This window comes from Podarcis tiliguerta (genome assembly GCF_965153285.1).
Source record: "Podarcis tiliguerta genome assembly, chromosome: 3".
Taxonomy (NCBI): domain Eukaryota; kingdom Metazoa; phylum Chordata; class Lepidosauria; order Squamata; family Lacertidae; genus Podarcis; species Podarcis tiliguerta.
The window spans coordinates 31601124-31626010 of record NC_139536.1 but is presented as its reverse complement, the minus strand read 5'-3'; the positions used below and the strand labels follow the sequence as shown (position 1 = coordinate 31626010).

Sequence of the window (24887 nt, the reverse complement as noted above, 5' to 3'; positions counted from 1 at the left end):
TTAATATCAACTTACCATTCCTCATTTTTAAAATACATCATTCCTCTTTTGTACTATCTTTTCATAAATCCTCCAAAACATTTTAAAGGTTTCATTTTGTTGTTTCATAGCAACAGAAATCTTTATAACATTAAAAAAATTTAAACTTTGCAGGAAAGCAAAACTCCATTGGGTGTAGAAATAATCTTCCATGCCAATGTTATCTCCCACAACTTAGATTTGTTAGTTCATTATTTTCATGGAACTTTTGAAATGGGATGATGCTTTACGATGGGGTGATATTATCATGCAAGACATCTGGAATAAAACACTAAGTTTTATGGGCTTAATATGTGTTGATTTTATTTATACCTTTGTGTACCTTGGCATGACATGCTAGCATAATGGAAATCCATTAGCCCTTTTTATATTTAAGTTGCAGACAATTTCTATTACGAACCCTGCCTTTTCCCCAAACTGCAGCTTTGGCTTTAAAGACAGTCTATTGCCCTGGATGAGAAAATATGGAAAAATGTGTTTCAGCAAGAAGTTGTGAAATTAGAGTAATTGTAAAAGTTCAAGTTATTTAGAAATGTTGGCCTTTGTTAAGACACCTTTGTCTCCCTGTATATTAAAAAATGATGTCCCCACCATACTTCTGTGTTTGCAGACTGTGTGCCTATGCACATGGGAGTAGCTAGGATTTATGTTGAAGGGGGCAGGATTTGTATTGGGGGGCAGAACCGAGCTGTCTGTGATGTGATTGGTCAGCTAGTTAAGTATTTTTATTTATTAACTCAAACGGGGGGGGGGGGAGCTTCATCTCTCCCCCCCCCCCCCGCTGCCCACGTTCATGCATATGCAGCAGACACAGGGGAGGAAGAGATAGCAGGATCTAGAAAGAAATGTAAGGGTGAATGTGGGCAAGTAGGGGAGAAAATACACATACAATAGAAAGAGGACTACCTAAAAATGGAAAGTGCTGGAAGGACCTACAACAAAAGCTTCAGTGTGTGTGATGGAAGTGCCAAATCAGTGTGATGGGGCAGTTACTTTGGCAACCCTGCATTTTGAGTAGTGATCCTCTGCGGGCACTTTGAAAATAAGGGAATAAGGAAAATAAGGTTGTGTGGATGACACCGTGTGAAAACATTAACAGCACAATGCTAAATGTGTCTACTCAGAAAGTCCCACTGAATTCAATGGGGCTTTCTCCTGGGGAAATGGGTATAATTACACCTTTAATGTAGGGGGATCAAGGCCATCCTAGTTTTTTTTAATTCTCCTTTTCAACTGATTCGTTAAAAAAAAGTCAATAGCTGTAGTTCTGAAATAATGAGTGCTCTCCTCACCCAAGTGCCTTTTCCTAAAAAAATAAACCAAGATTTTCCTGTTCGTTTTTAAGTAATAAAAAGGGGGCTATTAAATACTCTGGGACAGAGAGAGCCCCCAACCCGGGAGGGTGCCCTTTTTAAGAGGTGGGAGCTTACAATGCAAACTAGGAATGGGGGTTCATAGCCCTAAGGGACTGTGTTTGTGTATGTGTGTGTGAGAGAGAGAGGGGGGGGTGGAAAGACAGATGGGGGGGATCCCTCCTTTGAGGGATCCATGAGACAAGAAAAAGCAGGGAGCCAGTTTCGCGAGGTGACCAAGAGGCAGAAAGACAATCTCCCAGCTCTGCTTAGCAACCTGGTCCTGCAGCAGCCCGCAGGGCGTTTCCGCGCTTGCCGTCCCCTCCCCTCAGTCCGCCTGTATCCCTGCATTCCGTGCTGCGAGAGAAGCGGCGGCGGCAGCAGCAGCAGCATCATCCCTCCCAGGCTCGGCCATTCCGAAGCCAGCTCGTCTCTCCCTCTCTCCCTCCCTTCTATCCCCTCGCTCTCTCTCGTTCCCAACAGCCGCGGCTTGTCCTCTCCGCTGTTGGCTCAGTTGCTGGGGAGCGAGAGAGAAGGGGGGGGTGAGGGGAAGAGGCCGCCATGTTGGATCCCGAGACTTCAGTAGCGGCGGCGGCGGCGGCGGCAGTTTGTGCGTGAGGGCGTCAGGAGCAGCCGCGGGGCGGGGGAGAAGCGGAGGCCGAGAGGAGGAAAAGGAAACCGGCGGCGGCGGGCGGGCAGTTGTGAGGAGAAGGAGGCCGGGAAGCTGCAGCACCAGCGCCGCGTCGCCCTGAGAAGATGCCTTAAACGCGGCACCCGGATTGGGAAAACAGCGGCAGGGTGGAGGGGGGGGGGAAGCCGGCTGTGTGTGAAGGAGCCCCCCTTAGTCACCCTGTTCCTCCTCCTCCTCCTCCGCCACCCGCAAGACAAAAACAAGCAGCGGCGACATGGAAAGGATTTGCTAGGGATTATTCGCTCAGCCTCCCCTTGGCCGGCATTTCCAGGGAGGGCGAATAATCGCCCCTCCAATGCACCCGCGGGAAGAAGGAGCGGCGGCCTGAGGAAATGAAGACTTCACCTTTCTTGGTCGGGTAGCCGGAGAGAGGAGCTGGTGCGACGGGAGAGAGAAGAGGGAGCCCGACCCTGAGGGGAAGAAGAAGAAGAAGGCTCCTTTCCCGGGGACTTTTCCTGCCCTTCTGCTGCTGCTCCTCCTCTTCTCCCCACCCCCCGCTCTCTGAAGAATTGCCACTGATGCATTTTCCAAAGGGTGGTGGAGGTGGAGGTGGTGGAGGTGGAAGCCGTGGTGGTGGTGGAGGAGGTGGTGGCGGCGGCGGAGGCGGCAGCAGCAGCGGATATTCTCCAGCGCTAGACCTTCCCAAGCCTGTGCATTTTGTTTTTCGCCGGGGGCCTCCCCTCTCCCCATCTCCAGCGATCTTTCCCTCTGCTGCTTTTTCCTCGAAAAGTGAATCGCCGGTGCAAATTGGATGGGGGTTTTACACTTTAATGATGCAGTAAGGATTCGTTTCGGGATTACGTTGCATGATCTGAATTTTGAATGAAGGAGGAGACCTTTAAAAAAAAAGAAAGAAAGAATAAAATCGCATCTATATGAGGGAAGAGTGGATTCAGTCTTGGGTTGGGTTTCTTTTTAATATTATTATTTAAATGTATAAAATATATATTTTCTCTTTTTAAATGTATTAAAAGAGATTTTAGGGTAATTATTTTTCTCCAATATCCTGTATATATTGTGTGTGTGTGTATGTGTGTGTGGAAACAGCTGACCAAGACAGAGTACTCAGAGTGGGAATTCTTGAGATGCATTGTACCTTCAGCACCATCCCTGAAGAAGCACTGACTTTTCAAAACACTTTTTAGAAACTAAAACATTCTGATGTGTTAGAGTTTTCGAAAATAACCAGTAATAATAATTGAGGAGAGGCCCATTAAGAACTGAAGCAATCATGTCTGGAGAGGTACGCTTGAGACAGTTGGAACAGTTTATTTTGGATGGACCAACTCAGACAAATGGGCAGTGCTTTAGTGTGGAAACGCTGCTGGATATACTCATCTGCCTTTATGATGAATGTAATAATTCACCCCTGAGGAGAGAGAAGAATATTCTGGAGTATCTAGAATGGGGTAAGTTTGATCAAACATGATATTCCTGTCCACTTTTAGTATTCTGGTATGATTTATTTTAAGATTGCATGTGTTTATAGCTAGAGTTTATAGCTACTAAGTCATTTTTGTTTGTATTTTACAATACAAAACTGGTGAATAACCATAATTTTACATCAGGAATCTCAGGTGCACATCTCCTAGGGAGTACTGGTCTTGATGATGGGCCTTTTAAGGCTCTGCATTTGAAGTTTACATCTGTAGAATGAGTGACAGTGGAAAACCATATGACTTATTATATATATGTATAAGTTTGCTTAGCTAAAAGATAGTGAAATTGTATTTTGCTTGCCTGAAATATTTGCAATATCTGCAAAAAAATGGGGAAGTGGGAGTACAAAAGGGTTAGATGTATCCTCAGCTACTGTTGACCTCTGTAAAACACATTGGAAAAATGTAAAGTTGGTAGGCAGGCAAATGTGCATGTTCTCATTCTAAACACAGTATTGTAATACTTCAGGATTTTTAATGAAAGTCAAATGATAATTGGTGACTGAACAATGCTGGCATCATGACAAGGCTGGTTATTTATTTCCTTCTAAATATACAGTAGTTAGAGCACAAGAGATGAAGTCACATGAGAACAGTTATTGTATGACCTTCAAATGTCAAAGTCATACTATAGATAAACATGTATTTTTAAAAATGTTTGACCAAAATAGTACAAGAGAACTTAAAACGTTTTTAGAAATTTTTTAAACCGGTTTGGTTTAAGCTAGTTATATCAAATAACCAGGATCTTCATAATAAAATCCCTGAAAGAAAGCCATTGTGTGCCCTGCAATCAAAATAAGCATAGCAGGTTGTTCTTTTTTTCTGCATTTTTGCTGTACAGATAGTTAAGGCAGCTTAGGCACTAACAGTCCAAACTTGAACAGTTTATTGTACGGTAAGTCTCATTGATCTCTGTGGGTAAAGGATTGTAGCCTAAGTGTTACTTAACACTGCAGTTTTATACCCAGTTACTTGGTAGTAAGCATCATTGAAATAATTAGAATACTAGACATTTCTGTATTGTTTCTGGCACGGTTTAGAACAGTTGCAGCTTGATATTAGGTCATATCCCTGACTAGATGCCTTTAAAAAGAAAACTAGATTGAAATTGTTAACCTGGTTGTATAAATGAAGTTTGGCAGTTTCTCTTATGTAAAATGTTTTTCTAAAGTTGTACCAAACAGGTTTAAATCAATAGATTAATATCTGTGTGAAGCAGGATAAACTTAGCGGTGTGAATATGACAGTAAGGCTCCATCACATTGAATGTACATCTTTCAGTCTCTCAGTGAGAGCTCTTTGACAAATGAATGTTGTTTCATGATTCTTGAACTAACTTCAGATTTTTAAATTAGTACTCTCATTAGGAATTTACACTGTACACTGTCAAAAGATAAAATACTATCATAAAGATTTTAATACTTCTGTACATGTACCTCTGTAGTCTTTAAATTTACTTTATTCTCACATAAAACTTTTCAACTACCAAAGGAAAATATTCATTTCATTTCAGATACTCAGTTTGTTTGAAGTGTATGGTTGTATAATTTACAGAGAGAGAGAGAGCAGGCAAGCAAGTACGTATATTAACAAAGAGTATTTGAAGGTAAATTGTAGGATAGTGCAGTTCCTGTAGGGATTATGGGAAACAGGAAATGTAATGTAGGGAATAAGGGCTACAGCTTTTGCTCTCGTGACTTGTCTTCAGCTTTTTTATATTAATTTCTTAGGGACAGTGCTTTGGGACAAAAATTATTTGCAGAAACATGCTGAGCATCTGAATTTTCATTGCTTTCACCTAAATTTACAGTTACATTGATGGGTGTGAATAGTATTTGTGAAGGCTGCAGCAGCTCACTCATATTTGTAGCAGTTCAGTAGGAAACATCATTTTGAAGTCATTGACATGGGCTTGATTTGGATTTTGTTCAGTCTTATTGTGTTTGATCAGGAGGGTGATTATTTTATGTATTTAAAGCATTTTTGCTGTTTTCAAGGGAAAGTGGCTCCCTTTGGCTTGCATAAGATTACAAGGCATCCCTGCCCACAGACTCACAATCTAAAAGACATAACACAAACGGTGGGGAGGGAGGGGAGCAAACTTGGCTGCAAAGTTATTAGGATGACCAGCTTAATTGGAAATGGGTCAGAAAGAGCCTGCTGGAACTGATCTCCCAGCAGAGCTGGATTAACACTTCTTCCCATCTTTCTGCTGCAGCCTGATGGAATGGCTGCTGCTAATTGACAGTTGAGGGAGGGAGGAGCCTAATGGAACTGGTCTCTCAGAGGTAATGGAGTGGCCCTGCAGACCCATCTTTTCTTCTGTTGTAGCCGCTTTGTAATAGTTTGCAAAACTGAAGGTGGGAAGAATGTTTTCCTGGAATGCTATCATGTATTTGTAACGTGCTTAAAGATGTACCCTATATGCAAAGGGTAGTATAGCAAAGGATAACACATTTTGTTAATAAGTTGCACATTTTATTTACACTGTTGTGTGGTTATTGTTTTTCCAGCTTTTAGGGTTCATGATGGCTACCCAATCAGTTTAGTTCTAAGTGATCTTCTAAAATTCTTTGTGACTTGCCTTTTCTTTAAAATGCATGTCAGAATGAAAATGTGTGGCAGCAGAATGGTAAAATGTTTATAGAATGGTTTATAGTTGCATGTTTGTGTTTAGTTAAAGCCAAGACTATCGTACTTATTCCTTACTGTTTCTGACTGTAAATTTATTGAACAGTTTACTGCTTTAATTGGCGGGGTGCGCTCCCGTCGCTCGGTCCCAGCACCTGCCAACCTAGCAGTTCGAAAGCACCCCTGGGTGCAAGTAGATAAATAGGGACCGCTTACTAGCGGGAAGGTAAACGGCGTTTCCGTGTGCGGCTCTGGCTCGCCAGAGCAGCCATGTCACGCTGGCCACGTGACCCGGAAGTGTCTCCGGACAGCGCTGGCCCTTGGCCTCTTTGAGTGAGATGGGCGCACAACCCTAGAGTCTGTCAAGACTGGCCCGTACGGGCAGGGGTACCTTTACCTTTACCTTTACTGTTTTAAAGACTTTATGTTAGGGTTGTAATAAGCATAATTTGGTAGCTAAAGATTGTAGAGCTTCTGATTTTTACATATTATCGGTAATTGTCATGGAGTAGTGGAAAAAGATGACAGGGATAGGCTGTTTTTAGATTAACATAAGTAGATCTTTAAATCTTCTATTCTTTTTTTTATGGAAAGACACAATGTCTTCTTTATTTTTTAAAAAAGTATTTAAAAATACTCTGGATGTAAAAATATCCTTACAGAACACCTTCTTTCATATATAACTTACTATTTTGTAATCCTTGAGGACCAATCTTTATAAATCCTGGAAATACATAACAATGTTGCTCTTGAGCCACATTGTTTATTTGAGTGTACTCCATGTATACATGAGCAATTTTAGTCTCCACTGAACGCTAGTTACACTTAAGTGACAGAATAAGGAGATCCTTTCCTTGTAGCAACTGGAGCCTGCCAGCTGGAAAGATTTGAGAATGCAAAGCATGTTGTCCTCCTTTGTATAACAGCATCCGTTGTCGCTGGTGACCCTGGAAGAGGTAACTTAGGACAAGGATGCAGAGGATTAGAAGAAGTAATACAGCAGTGAAATAAATGCTAAAGTGTGGTATTGGTTAATTTTAAAACATTTTTTTCCTTCAAGGAAGATATCAGCATTATTTTTAGGGTTGAAATAAAGCTACAAGTAGGAAACTTTTAAGGCTGCAGTCCTAATACTATTTTAATTTCTTAGTAAGTCACATGCAAATCATAGGGAGTAATTTAAGCTATTATTTAAATGATTATAATGGTGTTTATATAATGGTGTAGCATGTTCAAAATGCTTAATGTACTTTATCTTAGCTATGCTTATGATAACCACATAACATGAGTTGGTAGAATTATCTCTATATTGCCAATGGGAACTGAGGTTGAAAGGGAGTGGCTTGCCTGAGGCCACCTTCTGAGTTCATAGAATATGTGAGATCTGAAGGATCTTGGTTCACACCTTAGTCTGTAATAGCTCATCATTATGACACCACTTTTAATGTATGCCCATTGTTGCACAACATAGACTCTTTCACTTGTACACCCTTATGTGTTAAGATGGCAATAACTCAGTTTTATAGCATCAAACCAAAGCTGAAGTACCAATGTTCTCACGGCCTGCAGGGGTTTTCAGAGCTGACATAGTCAGCATGCCATGGATTCTTCTGGCTCTTTATCTTAAATTAATAAATAAGATAAATATATATCAGAAGCACCTAATAATGTGGCAAGAATAAGTCAGGTGACGAGCTGTGACTTGTATGGAAATCACTGTTAAAACTCAGCTACTCCTGTTGGAAATATGTGCATAGACAACCACTACAATTATTAATGATTTACAGTCTTATACCAATGAGAAAAAACAGAACTTCATATTTCGACTCTACTGTATTATAGTTAAGTTATTTTATAAGTCAGAATTACTGATCTGGTCATTGATATACTTCCAGTGTTAGAAAAGTGCTGGTGGTTCTGTTCCACCAAAGGTGGAATATTCCATGATATGGGGGAATCTATATTTTGAATTTTTCCTTTTCCTATTAGTGGGAAATGTTATGGCTGCAGTCTTGATCAGCCTGAGTATCTCTACTTGCACATGGAAAGTTTTAAGGACCCCCTTACATACAGTAGTCACATGTATCCCCCCCTCCAAAAGGCTTCTACCCAAGATGTTCCTGGAGCAGCACGAAGGGCTATGGGGGGGGGGGGCGGATGTCCTTTCCCCAGTATGTATATGTGGAAGTGTTTTCTTCACATGCATGTGGCAGGGGGTGGTGAATGTTACTTCTTTCCCAGGCGTTGCATAATAAATGCAGAAATGAATGTTTTTGAGACCACCTTACTATTAAAAGTACTTGAACTTCCAATTCCATGCAGTTGATAGCTAATCTGGAAATGTTAAAAAAATAGAGCAAGCAACTCATCTTTTTAAAAGAGAGATTTGACATTTAATGCTAGTCTTGTATTTATCAGAGGTTGTATTATATACTACTAGTGTTTGACTACTATAATTTGGAAATTACATTTTGATGTTTTGACTTAAGCACAGCAAAGCGAAAACCTTCAAAGTACATTAAAGTTAAATAGAAAATTCTCATTGAAAGCAAAGGGATTATACACAGCATATATAGCAGAAATTTACATATATATATTTTTCAGAGTTGGAACTGGAGGATGAGATAAGCAATATACATGTGCTTGACTATAATCTTTTCTCCAAGGCTGAGTTCATTTATAGTAGTCTAATTTACACATTTCAATATATAAAACTGTCTTTTGGTCACTGAATTAATACAACTTCATTGTTTCTTTTGTATATTTGACATTAAATATTTAAACATGTGCTGTAATTGATGGGAGGAGAGCATGGGAGTATCCCATTTGTGGGCTCAGACTGTCGGGCTGAAGTTACAATTTTAAGTGAGAACAGCACGCAGAGCAAACCTACAATTAGGAATGCTACAGCACTAACTTCCTGACATGTCCCCGTCCCCATCCCCCGAATTATTTGGCCTTGTCTACAGCATCTCCTATTTTGGATCTGCTTCTGTATGGTTTGCTAAGTACTGACTGGTTTTATTGTGACTGCTTTGGAGAGCCTATGATAAATGTAGGACCATTTGTTAACGTAGGAATTCTGCTTTGGTCTCCAGAAGACACACCTGCTGTTCCACTGTGAAACTGCAGGCATATACAGTGGTACCTCGGGTTAAGTACTTAATTCGTTCCAGAGATCCATTCTTAACCTGAAACTGTTCTTAACCTGAAGCACCACTTTAGCTAATGGGGCCTCCTGCTGCTGCTGTGCCGCCGGAGCACGATTTCTCTTCTCATCCTGAAGCAAAGTTCTTAACGTGAGGTACTATTTCTGGGTTAGCAGAGTCTGTAACCTGAAGCATATGTAACCTGAGGTACCACTGTACTTGAGACTGTACTCACACACACTCTCACATACATAGTTCTTAATTGAAAAGAGCTTAGAAATTCAACCTAAATGTTGTCTTCACTGCAAGCCAACTATGATTTGAGCTATTTGAGGTGATCTCTAGATTTGTAAAGAGTGGGTGCTGTCAAGGGTCACTATAGGGATGTGGCCTCATGGCACTGGGAACCATTAAATGGCCTGAAGAAACCAAGAAGGCAGCGGAAAGGGAATATGAAGAGTAGGACTGGAGAAGACAAAGAGGAAAGGGGTCAGGAAGAGTGGCCTACGCAAACAGGTTGGATGGGAGCAGCAGGTTGGGGAGTCTGGCAGTCTCTAGCTCAGAGGTGTAGAGGGCCAAGCCAAAAGCCCCAGGGAGGAAAGGAAGCTTTTGGAGGAGCTATTGGGATGGGAACAGCCAGGTGGAAAGCCACTATCCTATAGCAACCCTGAGTTTAGGGCAGAGCCGCCTACATCTCTGGTGGTGGGAATTTCACCTTGGGGGGGGGGGTGTCTCATCCCTTGACAGAGATTGTATCCAGGATGAGGAAAGTTGAGAGAAAGTATTCCCAGACAGGTGAAAAAGAAGTTATGCCTCATCTTGCTGGGCACTGCTCTCAGATTGGGGCATGCAGGGTGCTCAGGTCACCCACAGGATTCCTTACCTTGAACTTAAGCCTAGGAGCTGATGCTGTAAAGCTCCCAGGGCTTACATCCGCTTGCTGGTTTTGGAAGCCTTGGATTTGCAGACTTCAAGATGGAGGGTGGTGGGTTCAACATGCCCTTCTTAGGAGACACTTTGACAGGAGCTGCACTACCTATGACGTTAAATGTGTGCTTAATCTGGGCACTCTTATTTTGAAGGAAAAGCAGCTGCATGGGCCCTGATCCAGTCTGTGCTCCTGACCAAAAGCTCCCCTGGCTACTTTTTGCCCCCAGAGGTGCTGTTTACCAATACTATACCATATTTGGATGTAAATAATGGCTGGCAAGGAGATTTGAAACAAGTGCAGGATCCTTTATTAGGTCCTTGTGCAGTTGTTGTTTTTTTTAACTTTCAAACTAAAAGTGGCCAGTTTTGAAGACACTTTAAAAAGAAGTGTGTTTAACATATGTATAGTTTGGCCTGACGGCTGAAGTTTGTTTGTTTTAATTTCAGAGGATTGCAGCTAAGTTACTAAATGGGAACAGGAGAGAACTATTTAATGCTGCATCTACAAATATTTTAGGAATTCCTCCTATTCCATCCTGAGATACTTGGTATGCTTTTGGTTAGAAAAACATAAAAATAGAGAGATCTGAACTATTTTAGAAGCTATGTTGCAAGCCTCATGACATGATTAATGAACTAAATAGGGCTTAAGCATATTTGAAGCTTTAAGAATTAATCCAGTATTTTGCCTGCAAGAGCCATGAGTTCGTTTTTAAGTTTATTAATTAAACTCATAACAAAACAACGTACTTTGCGAATAATGTTACTTTCCCTGACAACCATGGAAGTTAGGACTTGGGGTGGAGGTGGAGAGAGGTGTGTTTTGCCCTGCTAAACTAAAATGTATTGGTGCTGTTATAAGGTAGAAGAAACATCTAGAATCTACATAGAATCCTTCAGTGCTATAAGTAGGGAGTTTGAGGGCAAAGTTACACCTCTGCCTATTTTTCCTGATCTTTTGGATATAATTTACATACACTGTTGCATAGTCTTGCAGTTGCTTCATTGCTTGGTTGATTCGTTATCAAATGAATTCACTTACCTACTTTGGCAGATCTGTGATACACTGTTACCAAATATTTTTAAGATGACAGCTAGTTACGCCCTTCCCACTCTGCAATTTTTAAAATGTTTTTTCTTTTCTGCAGAAAAGCAAGGCTGATACTGTACAGAATAACCATTTTAATCCCATGATTCTGTAAAATTTGTGACTGTTGGACTTCCTTGAGCTAATATGTAACATGTAATATGTAACATTCTCTTCACCATTGGACTATTCTGCCTATACCAGTGGAGAAAGAAGGGAGAGGGGAAGGAAGAAAAAATAATTAAGATTGAAAAGGACATTCTGTGAAGGAAGAGATACGTTACTTTATCTGGGAGCCTAGCTTTTAACAGTTCTACAAATGCTGCTGAATAGAATAAGCTTAACAGGAAATCTGTGAGCGCCTATTGTAAGGTTCATATTAATGAATATTTTTTTCCAGTGTAGGATATATGACTAAGCACAATGCTGAATCTGGGAGTGTTTGCTCAGAAACACCCATTATTGACTCTTTCAGGTGTATTGCTGATAAAATCTCATGCCACTTGAGAAGCCATGCGATTGCTGGTTCACATAACCTCTTTTGGCATGCATGTTTACTGAGCCTCATTTCCTGGTACACCAACAAAATTTAATGTTACGGCTTTAAAACACTAAAACACTTTAAAACACTTGTTTCCCTCCCTCTTTTCTTATATTTTCATATTTAGGATATCTAAAAGTAAATGATTTTTGAAAGTTTTAAATTTTTTCATTCCAAATTAAGGTATTTCTTAGAGTTTGTTCTTTGACAATGGAAATGATGCATAACCTGAATGAATGAATGGTGATTCATTCATTATAATTGTTATAACCAAAGGCATTTCTTCTTTGAAGAAAAAACTGGCTTCTAGTGGCATGACTTGGATTATTATTAATAATAATATTTATTAAATTTCTGTACTGCCCTTCATACAAGGATCACGAGGCAGTTTGCAATATAAAAACACAAAAACATAACATAGTAACAAACAAAAAACAATTATCCCCCACCAAATTAAGAAGCCACCAATTGTTCAATTAGCCAAAGGCCTGGGAGAAGAAGGCACTTTGCCTTGTGCCTAAAGATATGTAATGAAGGCATCAGGCAAGCCTCCATGGGGAGACCATTGCACAAATGAGGAGCCACTGCAGGAAAGTCCCGTTCTTGTCTTTTGCCATCCTCCAGAACTCTCATGGATGGAGCAAACAAAGAAGGGCTTCAGATTATGATTGCAGGGTCCGGGTCAGTTCATATGGGGAGAGATGGACCATCAAGTACATGTTCTGGAGTGTTCTCATGCTGTAGCTTCCCACTCATATTTATTTGTAACTTTTAACTATAGTGAGAAATGGATGAAGCTGTTGGATACTTTTGATCATCTGTTTGATTATGTATATACAGTTGACAGTAATTAATGGGCTTTTACTTCAACTGAAGGGCTATTTCATCTTAGACTGTAAGAGTAGTGTATACTGCTTCCATATTTATATATAACAGTGCCTGTTTCATGAATGGACTCTGTAGCTGCTGGGCAATTGCCTAAAATAGTTCTTAACACACCCAGAAATCTGGATTTTAACATTTCAGACAGAAAATGCCACAGGGCAGTTGTTCAGAAATCCAAGTATTTTTACCCAGTTTGGCTTGCATTTGGCTCTGCTAAATTCTTAACAGACTTTGAACAGCTGTGCTTTTTCCTCTATCCCCTGCAATGCATTTGACTAAGCATGCTGTTCTGTTGGGTCCTAATTGGAATGATATTAATATTCTTGTAGAAGCTAACACAGATATACTTTTGTTTTCTTTTTGTGATTTTTATGTGCTTAGGAAGAGTTTATAGAAAATGCTTTTTCAAATAGAAGTTTCTGGAGAATTTCATTATCTGTCTAAACGCTTTAGGTCATCATAGGAAATGTGTTTCATTTTCACTCCCCTCCAGTTTGGAAAATACATTTGACTAGTGAAAGAATAGTTCAGATTAACATCTAAGATTACAATTCTGTGGCTACTTTTATTTCTGTATCAGGAACACTGTGTATATGCATAAGTTTGCTGCAAGATTAATCTGCTGAAAAATAATTGGGGATCGCCATCATGTGCAGCTTGTGAGCCTCCCAGAACCATCTGTCAGAGGCTGAATGATGGATTAGATGGTCCTTCAGTGCATCCTGCAGGGCAACTTTTATGTTAGCATAAGATGACAATAAATCATCATTAATTAATTCACTTTTAAGTGACTTCCAGTAATATGTACAGTTCAGTCAGGTTACATGAACTGTTCCTACCATGCCATGTATTTTGAATGTCCCCATAATCCCCTCTCTCTTTCACACCTATACCCTTCCCTTCTTTTCTGTTTCTCTGCCTTCTCGCTTATTTTTCTTTGGAAGATAATTCTGCCCTCTTTTTCTCCTTTTTTCTTTCTGTTCTCCAGTCTTCCAAATTGAATTTCCCCCTTTACACCATCATATTACCTGTCTCACATAACAGCATCTCCCAGTGTCACTTTGTTGGACAAGGCAGGTGTAGATTCAAACAGAATGACTGGCCAGAGTGCGGATATTGCAAAGAGTTGCACTGCATGCAAGGTGTTGGAAGGTGAATTCCAGGAGTGCTTGCCTCAGCTATGTAAATATTTTGCGGAGGGAGTTGCTGTCAGCTCTTCTGGATCCCTCTCCTTTTTTCAGTGAAAGGTCGTAGTGATTCTAATTTATGTTAATGATTGTACTCAGGAATCCAGAGCTAGCATTTAGTTCAGATTAACTAATGTGGACTGCAATGGGGTAATAGCATAGTTACTGAAATTAAAAATGAAAATATCCCAGTATACTCTTTATTGCCCAGAGGGCTGTTGTGCTTCTCAGCATAATGGCATGGCATGATGCCGTGAATGTGTGTGTTGTGTGTATTTTAATTTTCCTAGAGCACTGAAAAACTGGGTTAGCCCTTGACTTGAGACACATGAAAGTGCAGAGCAGCTTTTGGATATTTATAAGGAATGTCCCTCAGGCTTTATTATTAAAAAGCACATATTTCCTCCATAGGTAACATACCTTCACCAGTCCAGGTACATAGCAATTTCCCTCTTAATAAGAAGGTTTGAGCATCTCGACTGCATTCTCTTTTACTATTGTGGTGTAATACATACTTGCCTCTCAGAAAACAAATTTTAATTTTGTTTATGTTGAATTTTAAGTTAGATAAATGGAAGAGGGGTTCAGTAATTAAACACCTGAGAGTTGGGGATCTGGGCCTCAGCAGTATTTTAATTACTTCGTTTGATCTTAATTAAGGTTGGAGAGTTGTTGCTGTTTTCATCACAGAGAAGTGGAGACACTTTAATAATATAATGGCTTTATTTAACCAACTTCTATTGGTAAAACTGAATGCATGTACTAGTGAGATATGTAATTTTCATCAAACTGTAATGAGAACTTCACCAAGTAACAAATAATTAAATTTGATGTTATTGCACCAATATGCAAGTCAGTACTGTTTAATTTATTTTGTATATGTAATGTTATTTAATGGTTTTGATTTGGCCCACTATCTATCTGAGTGATTAAAGCTATGTAGACCTGTTATTTCTTGTTACTGTTTTTTATTTACCACAGTTTCCATTGTGCTTCCTGTTCCTCTTAAACAAGACTCCTTTGTGCTTGCCATAGAGATAGATCCAGTCATCCCTTTGGTCCCCAGACCCTGGCTTGAAAGTTATTTATGCTCTAGAGTAAAAAAAAAACCCTTATGGGTTGGTGCCTGGAAAAGGAAAGAGATGGCTGGGTTCATAGGAAAAGAATGCTGCAATGTATGCAGAATAGGGGAAAGAGCAGAAAGAGTCACTTGAGTGGATCATGCCCTACATTTTTGCCTCTGAATATTTATTATGGTTTGTTGCCTAATATACTTTGTAGTGCTTGCAAGTTAATAGCCTTATCCTGAAAGCTCAAAATCTCTAAAACACACCAGCAATGTCAAGTATCTCCTTAAAGTTAAACTATACAGTGGTAATATGGCTAAGACTGCAAAACAAATTAAAGTCCTTTCCAATGCTGTAAAAGTTTGTTGAATAGCAATATTTGGAAGGCAGTTGCTGTTTACTGATGGATTGGCATTATAAAAGAGAGTTAAACTGAATCTTTTAAAAAGTGCCATTGAGCTTGTACCAGGTGTGAACTGTTCATGCTGTCATCAGGATATACAAACCTTTTGTCATGTAATATTTCTGAGCTTAGTCAACTCCTTTTGGTTTGCAGTAGGAAGTTGCATACAGTCTATTATGTGACTGTATGGTAAAGAACAAAACCTCAGGAAATCCTGTGGCTGAGAGACTGCTCAGGCCATGCACTTTAACTACCGGTACCCCCTCCCCAAAACCAACCTCCTTCCATAAAAACACAAAGGTTTCATATTAAAACACAGAAATGTCCTAAATTTATTCTGCAATCTGGCCTACACTTTCCTAAGAGTAAAAAGATTGAAAACAACGGGAAATATTTCAGAGTAAATATACATATGATTTCACTGTAAGTCCATTAGGAAGCACCAAAATAAGCATTAATAGCAATAGAGAAAGCTTTCTGACCTCTCCTGTGGTAGTTAACAACCATTAGAAATAAAATGATTTCTGGATGCCTTGGATTGTGATTATGAAAGATGCATCACATTAATTAATGTAGGCTATTATTTTCCCTTTTCTTCCCTTCTTAACCATTTTAGTTTTCATTTCTTCCCTTTTGTATCAGTATGTTTAATGTTGTTTGTATTTTGTCTTTATTTTAAAAATTCATCAACTTTTTTTAAAAAAAGTGAAATCTTTCAGAGCATGAATTTTCCACTACTTGGGCTTCCATAATTTTATTGCTTTACCTCTAAGGATCTCAAAGTAGCATGCATGGTTCTTTACTCTCTCCTTTTATACTCACAGCCACCTTATGAGGTAGGTTAGGTTAGAGACAGGTCCAATAAGTAAAATATACCGAGATTTTTTTTTATCGACCAGTTTTTACTGATGTGTTTGACGTTCTTATTGTACATATTGTAGTATTGTGTTTTTAGGTTATATACTGTCTTGTGATATTTTATACAAAGGTGTGCTTTTAAAATATTTAAATAAATAAATAAAAATAAGATCACCCAGTGAGCTCTGTGATTGAGCAGGAGTTTGAGCTCCAGTCTCCCTGGTGCTAGCTAGCTCAACACTCTAGCCTGCACCACAATGGCTGCCATACTTCTTTGGCCGTCTCCTACATGGAGGTGGTAGGAGCTCAAGGTGGTCAGAGACTAAACTGAATTTGCTTTCCATTTTTTTTAAATTGTCATTACCTAGCATTGTGATTGAGTTAATAAAAAACAGATGCCAAACACAAGCAAGCAAATGCTTGAGGTGGTTGAATATTGGTTAGTTGAAAAAGGCAAAACTAATTGTCCCATGTTGCAAGTCTGTGTGATTATGTAAGGCCACTTTTTCCTACTCAGTTTCTTCCTCACATTGTTGTTAATGAAAATGCATGCAGGCAATGGAACATGTTTCATTTTCAAAAGCACTAACAAGGTATCTTTGTGTTCTTTTAAACATATATTCAACTATGTTTGAGGCTTACTTCCACATCTGGTGTTGAAAAATCACTGAAGTCAAAGAATGTTGTAGCATTTATTTCATTTTCTTACGTTAACATCCTTCCTTTCTGCTGTAATGGAACCTAAGCCAGCATACATGTGGTTCCCAGGCAATCATCCATCCATCCATTCTTGTACTAACTAGACCCAGACCTGCTTAGATCTAGGTCTAGATCTATAGGAAGTGTTGTAACCCAGTGGTAGACAATGTGCTTTGCATACAGAAGTTCCCATGTTCAATCTCTGGCATCTCCAGGTTGGGCTGGGGTAGACTTCCTGCTTGAGAGGCAGTCAGTGTAGACAAAATCAAGCTAGATGAATCAGTGGTCTTTGTATAAGAGAGTTTGCTATGTTCCTGTTTAGCAAGGTGGTAGCCTTGTACCTTGTAGAGGAAGCAGTGCATCCTTAAAAGGTAAAGATAAAGGGACCCCTGACCGTTAGGTCCAGTTGCGGATGACTCTGGGGTTGCTGCACTCATCTCACTTTACTGGCCGAGGGAGCCGGTGTACAGCTTCTGGGTCATGTGGCCAGCATGACTAAGCCGCTTCTGGCGAACTAGAGCAGCGCACAGAAACACCGTTTAGCTTCCTGCCAGAGCGGCACCTATTTATCTACTTGTACTTTGACGTGCTTTTGAACTGCTAGGTTTGCAGGAGCAGGGACCGAGCAACGGGAGCTCACCCTGTTGCGGGCATTCGAACTGCCAGCCTTGTGATCGGTGAGCCCCAGGCTCCGTGGTTTAGACCACAGCCCCACCCACGTCCCATCTGCTTGTGCAGCAGGGCGTCCTTATTTCCTGACTCCCACAGCCCCCCATGTGACTCCAAATTTGGGAGAAAAGAGAAACAGAAAGCCCCATTGCACAAGTAGTTTTTCATTGTGTAGGTGAGAAGCCATCATTGGATGTCACCCAAGTCTTTGACTAAGCTGTTACCTTTGTGATAATGTTTGCTCCAAAATAATACTCTTCCACCTCTGCCTCTTTCTCATCTCTGTTTAATGCCAGAAAATCGCTACCACTTTTTTGGGAGGGGGTGGGGTAATCACAGCTTTCTACGACCCTTCCCTGAAACGAGAATGTGGAAATTTTAATCTAGGGTTTTCGGGTGTTTTGCAACGTCAGATAAATTGCAGCAAAAGCTTTGTTCTCAAAAGAAAGGAAAAGGGTGGAGTTAGCCTTTTTAAAAAGAATGCCCAGGAATTTTGAGGACCTTGAATGAACTTAGTTTTGAAGACAAAAGGCATTTCAGCAGTTTAAGTTCTTTGAAAGGTATGAAGGAGAAAATTCTTCGCAGCTATGGTTTCCAATTTTCTCTACACATGAATTAGTCAGCTCAGGAGAGTCATTGTTTTCCATAAACACCTCGATTATACAACACTTTTAGAGGGACCTCTCAGTATGTGTGGGTGTCACCCTACTCTAGCCTCAGGCATGCCAAGAGAGTGACCTAGAATTGTTTCAATCTTTCCTTTCCATCTGTATGCCATGTCAGGAGACGGTATCCGTGCTGGAGAAGTGGTCTTTCAAGGAACCTTATTTGTCCTCACCGATAATTTTGTGCTGGGTCCTCCAACAAGCTTTTGGGGAAACCTCTATTTCCTAGCAGTTGTTTTACAGCAGGCATTTCAGCGCCCAAGTGATGCCTAAGACTGTATCCAGCCTGCCAGTGCTGTTCCATTTGGGATCTGCATTCTGATCTTTAAACATTGTTGTGCCTTCCCTTTTTCATGAACTTAATCTCTCCTATTATATTTTTCTTTAGGTGGGCTTGTAAGTAGCCATTCATATGACTGGCCATAGCCAGTAAAAAATGCCTCCAGGAGATCATGAAGGGACGTTTTTAAAAAAGCTCAGTGGGAGGCTTACTCCTAAGTAAGCAACATAGGTGTGTGTTTAAGGCGGTCTAATAGATTTGTGGATTTATTTGAAAATGCACAAGACTAGTGAGTTTGTAGGGCTGGCAAGATTCAATAGAGAGGACTTCCTTTTATTATTATTTTGCCATGCCTGTGAGTTGCTTTTAACAGTGATAGATCTAAAATGTGAGCTGATGAAAAGGCAGGAAAAATGTGTTTTGCATACAACTGTGTTAAGCTGCTTCTTTCCTGGTGTGAGTTGGCTTTATCCTCATAATCCCTTAGTCAGTGTAGGAGGCCAGCGTATGGTGAGGTGTTTTTAAATTCTTCATTCTTGTCTTTCTATTTATTGACTGACAAAGCCGCCTTCAACAAAAATAGATACTATGGTAGTATGTGCAGAATATTACCAAAGCAATGCAGATTCACAAACTCATTGTTTGCATTGAAAAAGAAAACATTACTATGGCTTTTCAGTCTATAAGGCTTAGCCCTTTTATATCTCTGTTCAGTAAAACAACAAATTAAAACAAAAGTGGTGCAATCTTAATGAAAGGAAGAAAGATTTATCTAAGCTCAAGCAAAATACAGCCTATGAATAGAATAAAGTTGTATATGGAACTCTGAAAGCTTGTTCCTGTCTTCTTAAAAATAGTTTTAAAGCAGTGTTTAGCATACTTTCAGCAGTCAGGCTGGGACAAAATCCTACCCTGAGTGTAGTTTTTGTTGTAGAGTTGACCCAGAAACATGCCTATAACATAGTCCTCCTAAGACATTATAACTTACACAGTACTTTTGCTGATGTTTACAGTAAACATCAGCAAAAGTATATATAGTAAACTAAGTTTTATAGTAAACTAAGTTTACTATAGTAAACTTATATAGTAAACTACGTTTTACGTTACAAAGGCTTATGAAATATGTAGGGGCAAAACATACTGAAGAAATCTATTGATTTTTTTCTGCCTTGTTAGTCAATGAAAAATATTAGGCTAATCCCCCCTTCCTAGCTACAACAAAAACTAATCTAGGAAAGCAGATTTAAGTGCCCTTCTACCGTCACCACACCAATGGATTTACCACACCACGTAAAATACCAAATGCATTTGAGTAGTTGAAATGTCCCTAAAACTGTTTGTGTAAATTGCATGTTTCATATTAACAATTCATACTTCATATTTCATGTGCGTTTAGGTGGAAACTTCTTGTAAGCAGAAAAAATGTGCAACCGCTAAGGACATGGCTTTCTATTTATAATGGGATTGTGTTAATTTTTTAATTTTATATATTCTTTTTGTGGCTAATTTTTCTGTATAAATGGTTTTGATAATAATAGTGTGTGCCACTTTAAGCCTTAAGGAAACCTTAAAATAGTTTATTAACATTGAACTCTTGAAAATAAAAAACCCTCAGATTGCAACAGGTTGATCTGTCTTTACCAGATCCAAAACGATCATTTGTACTTCTGCAGGGTAGACAGAGTTTCCTGTCCAGAGTAGGCAGGGCTGTGGTAAAATAGTGATTTTAGATGCAGCAGCACCCTTAAACAATACATATATATTACAGAAGGACAAGTCATGTTACAGTGATTAAACTTGTAGTTGTTTTGTAGATACTTGCTTTGCTATACAGTGGTACCTCGGGTTACATACTCTTCATGTTACATACGCTTCAGGTTACAGACTCCACTAACCCAGAAATATTGCCTTGGGTTAAGAACTTTGCTTCAGGATGAGAACAGAAATCGTGCAGCGGCGGCACGGCAGCAGCAGGAGGCCCCATTTGCTAAAGTGGTGCTTCAGGTTAAGAACAGTTTCAGGTTAAGAACAGACCTCCAGAACGAATTAAGTTCTTAACCTGAGGTACCACTGTATTTGGTTCTCTTTCAGTATGCAATACTGGTGGCAAGTGGGCATTCTTAATCTTATTGCATCAAAGGTTGTGAAGGTACTAACATAGCATATGGCAGTGAATTCATTCAGGAGGAGCAACCGACCAGGAAAGGGGGGGGGGGGGGAGGCAGCCCGCCCTGCTTACTAATGTGCAGGCAGGCAGGCAGATGGGTGAGCAGGCAATTTGAGCTGGCAACACATCATGGCTTCATGGCCTCTGCCAGCACAGTGCAGCCAGGCAGGAGTGAAACGCACTGTGGTGGCGGCAACCATGGAGCCGTGATGTACTGTCAGCTCAAAAAGTCTGAAACCGGTATCGCCCCCTGAACTTCATACCAGTTTCAGACAATGAGTTGAAATATCGTTCAGCTCTAATGATGTGATGATGACAAATTTAAACAGTACCTATTGTAGATAGCAATATAGAGGTAGGTGATGGGTAAGTTACCTTATATGAATCGAAGGTTGGCAGTAGAGAACCAGCAGGTGGAAGCCTAAATGCACCTGGTAGAAAGGTCCAAATGCAAATAACTGTGATTTGGACTAATGCTAGAGTACAAAGACAGTGAGACAGGAAGAAGGAGTGACATGCTGCTAATGACTTGTCCCGAGAAAGAGAAGATAAAGAGAAATGGTCTCCTGCAGGTCACTGTGACCTGCACTTGACATTTGCAGCTGTTTTCTGAGTTTCTGACAGTGATTCCAAAAGTGGGTAGCATATCTTTTCAGTATGCAGAAACAGTTAATTACCTCTGTCTTCAGAAAGGATACCTGATATGCTCAGGCTTAGGTGAGGAAGGCAGCCCTTGAACCAAGTCAGACACTTGCCCTGGAAATCAGAAGACCCAAGGGCCCTGGAACCTTATAAAGATCCAAATATAGAAAACAACTGGCTTGTTCTTCCCACAGGAGTCCTCACTAATCTGAAGAAAACGCTATAATTGAGAAGCAATAAGAGGTGAAAAAGAGGCAACAGTAAGGTATTTTAACTATTCTAAAATACTGTACAGCTGCTACTTTGAATAAGATGCTGCTTAAACCAGTGTTGCTTTCACCAGTTCCCGGCCATGACACTGTACTCATCTGTCAGAGCAAAATTAAAAACATGCTGAACCAAGCTTCTCCGTAGCACCACCAAACTCACTTGGGCCTCCATATTGTATTCAAAATCCAAAAGAATGGCCAAAGCTTTGCATCTCTGTTTCACAATATTACTGTTTCTTTTGTGACATTTTCTGCTAAGTCACCAGAAGCGGGATAAAACGGTTGGAGGAGTTATTTTTGGTTTGTTGGCTGTCTTTGGTCTAGATTATATAGACTGATATGTGTTTGTAAAAGGACTGCTTTTATTACATTTACTCATGATAAAATTTCAGGGCTGAGAGATATTCCCAAGTTATGTCTTAAAAAATAAAAGTATGAATAGCAATATATGCAGCCATCTTGGATTCAAGGTCTGTTAATTGAGTAGGATCAGAATCTGATGGTTTCCTAGATCCAGTCATTGTACTAGTTAAAGAGGATTGTTGTACATAGATACTTTGCACCTATTTTTGACCATGATTCCTGGGAAAATTCCATTTTGAAATGAGAAGCAGCTCTAAATATGTAATGGAGATTTTAAATCCTGCCACAATATACCTGATCAGGAGGGTCTTTTGGTTTATTTACTTTGAATTAAAGAGTTATAAAAAGCTGTTTTTAAATGTACACTGACCTTTTTATATTCTCTTGTAGTATTTGTTTGCACCCATACTCTTCTAGATGCTTCTGCAGGCATGAGAGGCTCTACAGGTCCCTTTGCTTTTCTACCTGCCTTGTGTGGAATGTGAACAGCACCTGTTCTCCTTTAGGCTAGGAATGACTGATTGGCATTTGAGACCCCATCTGCGCTGTGAAAGATCAGAGAAATGTCTTTCTCTTGTAATGGGCTTTGGTAAAGTGACTCTTTCATTCCTTACTGCTATTTATACTTTTGGCAAGGACACATACTACCCCCTCCCCTGATTCATCTTTTTTTCTCCTTTAAGGATTGGAACTGAGAAAACAGTACACTCTCAATAAGTAGTAAAGCTATTTATTATTTTATTATTTTCATATAACAAGTTTTCTAGCTCTTTTACAAGACCAAGTTTAATATGGGCCTGGGCTGCTTTTGTAATTACTAATTTTCTGCTTTTGCTATATTACAACATACCGTATTTTTCATCCTATAGGACACACTTTTCCCCCTCCAAAAATGAAGGGGAAATGTGTGTGTGTCCTATGGGGCGAATGCAGGCTTTCGCTGAAGCCTGGAGAGCGAGAAGCATCGGTGCGCACTGACCCCTCTCGCTCTCCAGGCTTCAGGAAGCTATCCGCAAGCCTTGCGAGCCCGGGGGAGTTCGCCCCGTGCTTCAGGAAGGTGTCTGCAAGCCTCCCGCGCGCAAGGCTTGGGGCGGCAGTCTGTAGCCCGAAGCACGGGGTGCCCTCTGGAGGACGCCCCATGCTTCGGGAAGGTGTCCACAAGCCTCCCGCCGGGCTCGCAAGGCTTGCAGGCAGCAGTCTGTTCTGGGGGCTGGAGTCGGGGGAAGCTTGGACTGGGGGGGGGGGAATAATTTTTTTCCCCTTTATTCCCCCCCCCCAAATAAACTAGGTGCGTCCTATGGGGCGGTGTGTCCTATGGGGCGAAAAATACGGTATTTAAAAAATGTATGTGGCATTCAGGAATGTTCAGTTCTTGATCATACTCCCTCCTCCCCCGACCACACACAAAGAGGAATGTCCTATGGCCAAGGAGCAGGGATTGTCTTTGTTCCAGTGTTCTTTGAATACTGAAGTCTTTGCAGTTGCTGGCACCTTCCTGTAGTTCAGACAACTGGCAAAGTCAAAGTTGAACTTACACTCTCTTTTACATCCACCTGTTCTTTTTCTGCTTCCCAAAAGGGCAAAGCCACTTCCGGCCTGCCCAGGAGGTGGGGATGCGGGCTTCACGCCCACCCCACGTGAGCGGGGGCTGGTTCCAGCCCCAACGAGAGCAGGGGAATCCCAGCCGCGTCGTCCCCCCCAGCCAGCCAATCGGGTGGCTGGGGGGGCGTAGCCTGCCTTATTTAGGGCCGGCGCAGACGGGGCTCGCCCTCTTTTGCCTCGACTTCTCAGTAGCTTTTGATACCATCAGCCATGGTATCCTTCTAGAGCAGCTGACTGAGTTAGGGTAGGTGGCAGTGCTTTGCAGTGGTTTCAGTCCTACTTAGATGGTCATCTTCAGAAGGTGATGCTTGGAGAATGCTCTTCAGCCCTGTGGAGCTGTCACTGTGGGTTTAAGGTAAAGGTAAAGGTACCCCTGCCCGTACGGTCCAGTCTTGACAGACTCTAGGGTTGTGCGCCCATCTCACTCAAGAGGCCGGGGGCCAGCGCTGTCCGAAGACACTTCCGGGTCACGTGGCCAGCGTGACATCGCTGCTCTGGCGAGCCAGAGCCGCACACAGAAACGCCATTTACCTTCCCGCTAGTAAGCGGTCCCTATTTATCTACTTGCACCCGGGGGTGCTTTCAAACTGCTAGGTTGGCAGGCGCTGGGACTGAACAACGGGAGTGCACCCCGCTGCGGGGATTTGAACCGCCGACCTTTCAATCGGCAAGCCCTAGGCGCTGAGGCTTTTACCCACAGCGCCACCCGCGTCCCCACTGTGGGTTTACTCACAGTTTAACCCCCTCCCTGCTATTTAACATAAGAATGAAACTGCTGAATGGGGGCCATCCAAAGTTTTGGAGTACACACAGTTCTGCTTCTCCTTTACACCTGCAGTTGTGGCAGTGGATGTGCTGGAACATGGTCTTGCTTCGGTAACGGATTGGATGAGAGCCAGTAAACTGAACCTCAATCCAGATAAGAATGAGGCAGTTCTCTAGAATAGATGGATGGGAGGTGGACTACTCTTGATGGCGTTACACTCCCTCTGAAGGAGTGGGTCGGCAGCTTGGGGTACTTCTGGGTCCATTGCTTTCACTTGAGGCTCAGGTGGTCTTCCATCAACTTCAGCTGGTCACCCAGCTGCACCCCTTTCTGGACAGTGATAGCCTAATTTCTATTGTCTATGCTCTGGTAACCTCTAGGTTAGATTACTGCAATGTGTAGATTACTGCAATGCGTTATACATGGGGCTGCCTCTGAATATGGTTCAGAAACTTCAGCTGGTGCAGTATTCAGTGGCCAGGTTGCTCAATGGAGCAAGATGG

General features: G+C 41.1%; 1 protein-coding gene across 6 annotated transcripts in view; it reads left to right on the top strand.

The window, feature by feature from the left end:
* Positions 1 to 1745: 1745 nt before the first annotated feature.
* CDC42BPA (CDC42 binding protein kinase alpha) overlaps positions 1746 to 24887 on the top strand; it is a 153627-nt gene continuing 130485 nt past the window's right edge. For all 6 annotated transcript variants that reach the window (XM_083434380.1, XM_083434379.1, XM_083434378.1 and 3 more), the window contains exon 1: positions 1746 to 3491. In XM_083434380.1, coding sequence (XP_083290506.1) covers positions 3314 to 3491 — 178 coding nt within the window. In that variant the 5' untranslated portion in view covers positions 1746 to 3313. The remainder of the gene's footprint in view (positions 3492 to 24887) is intronic.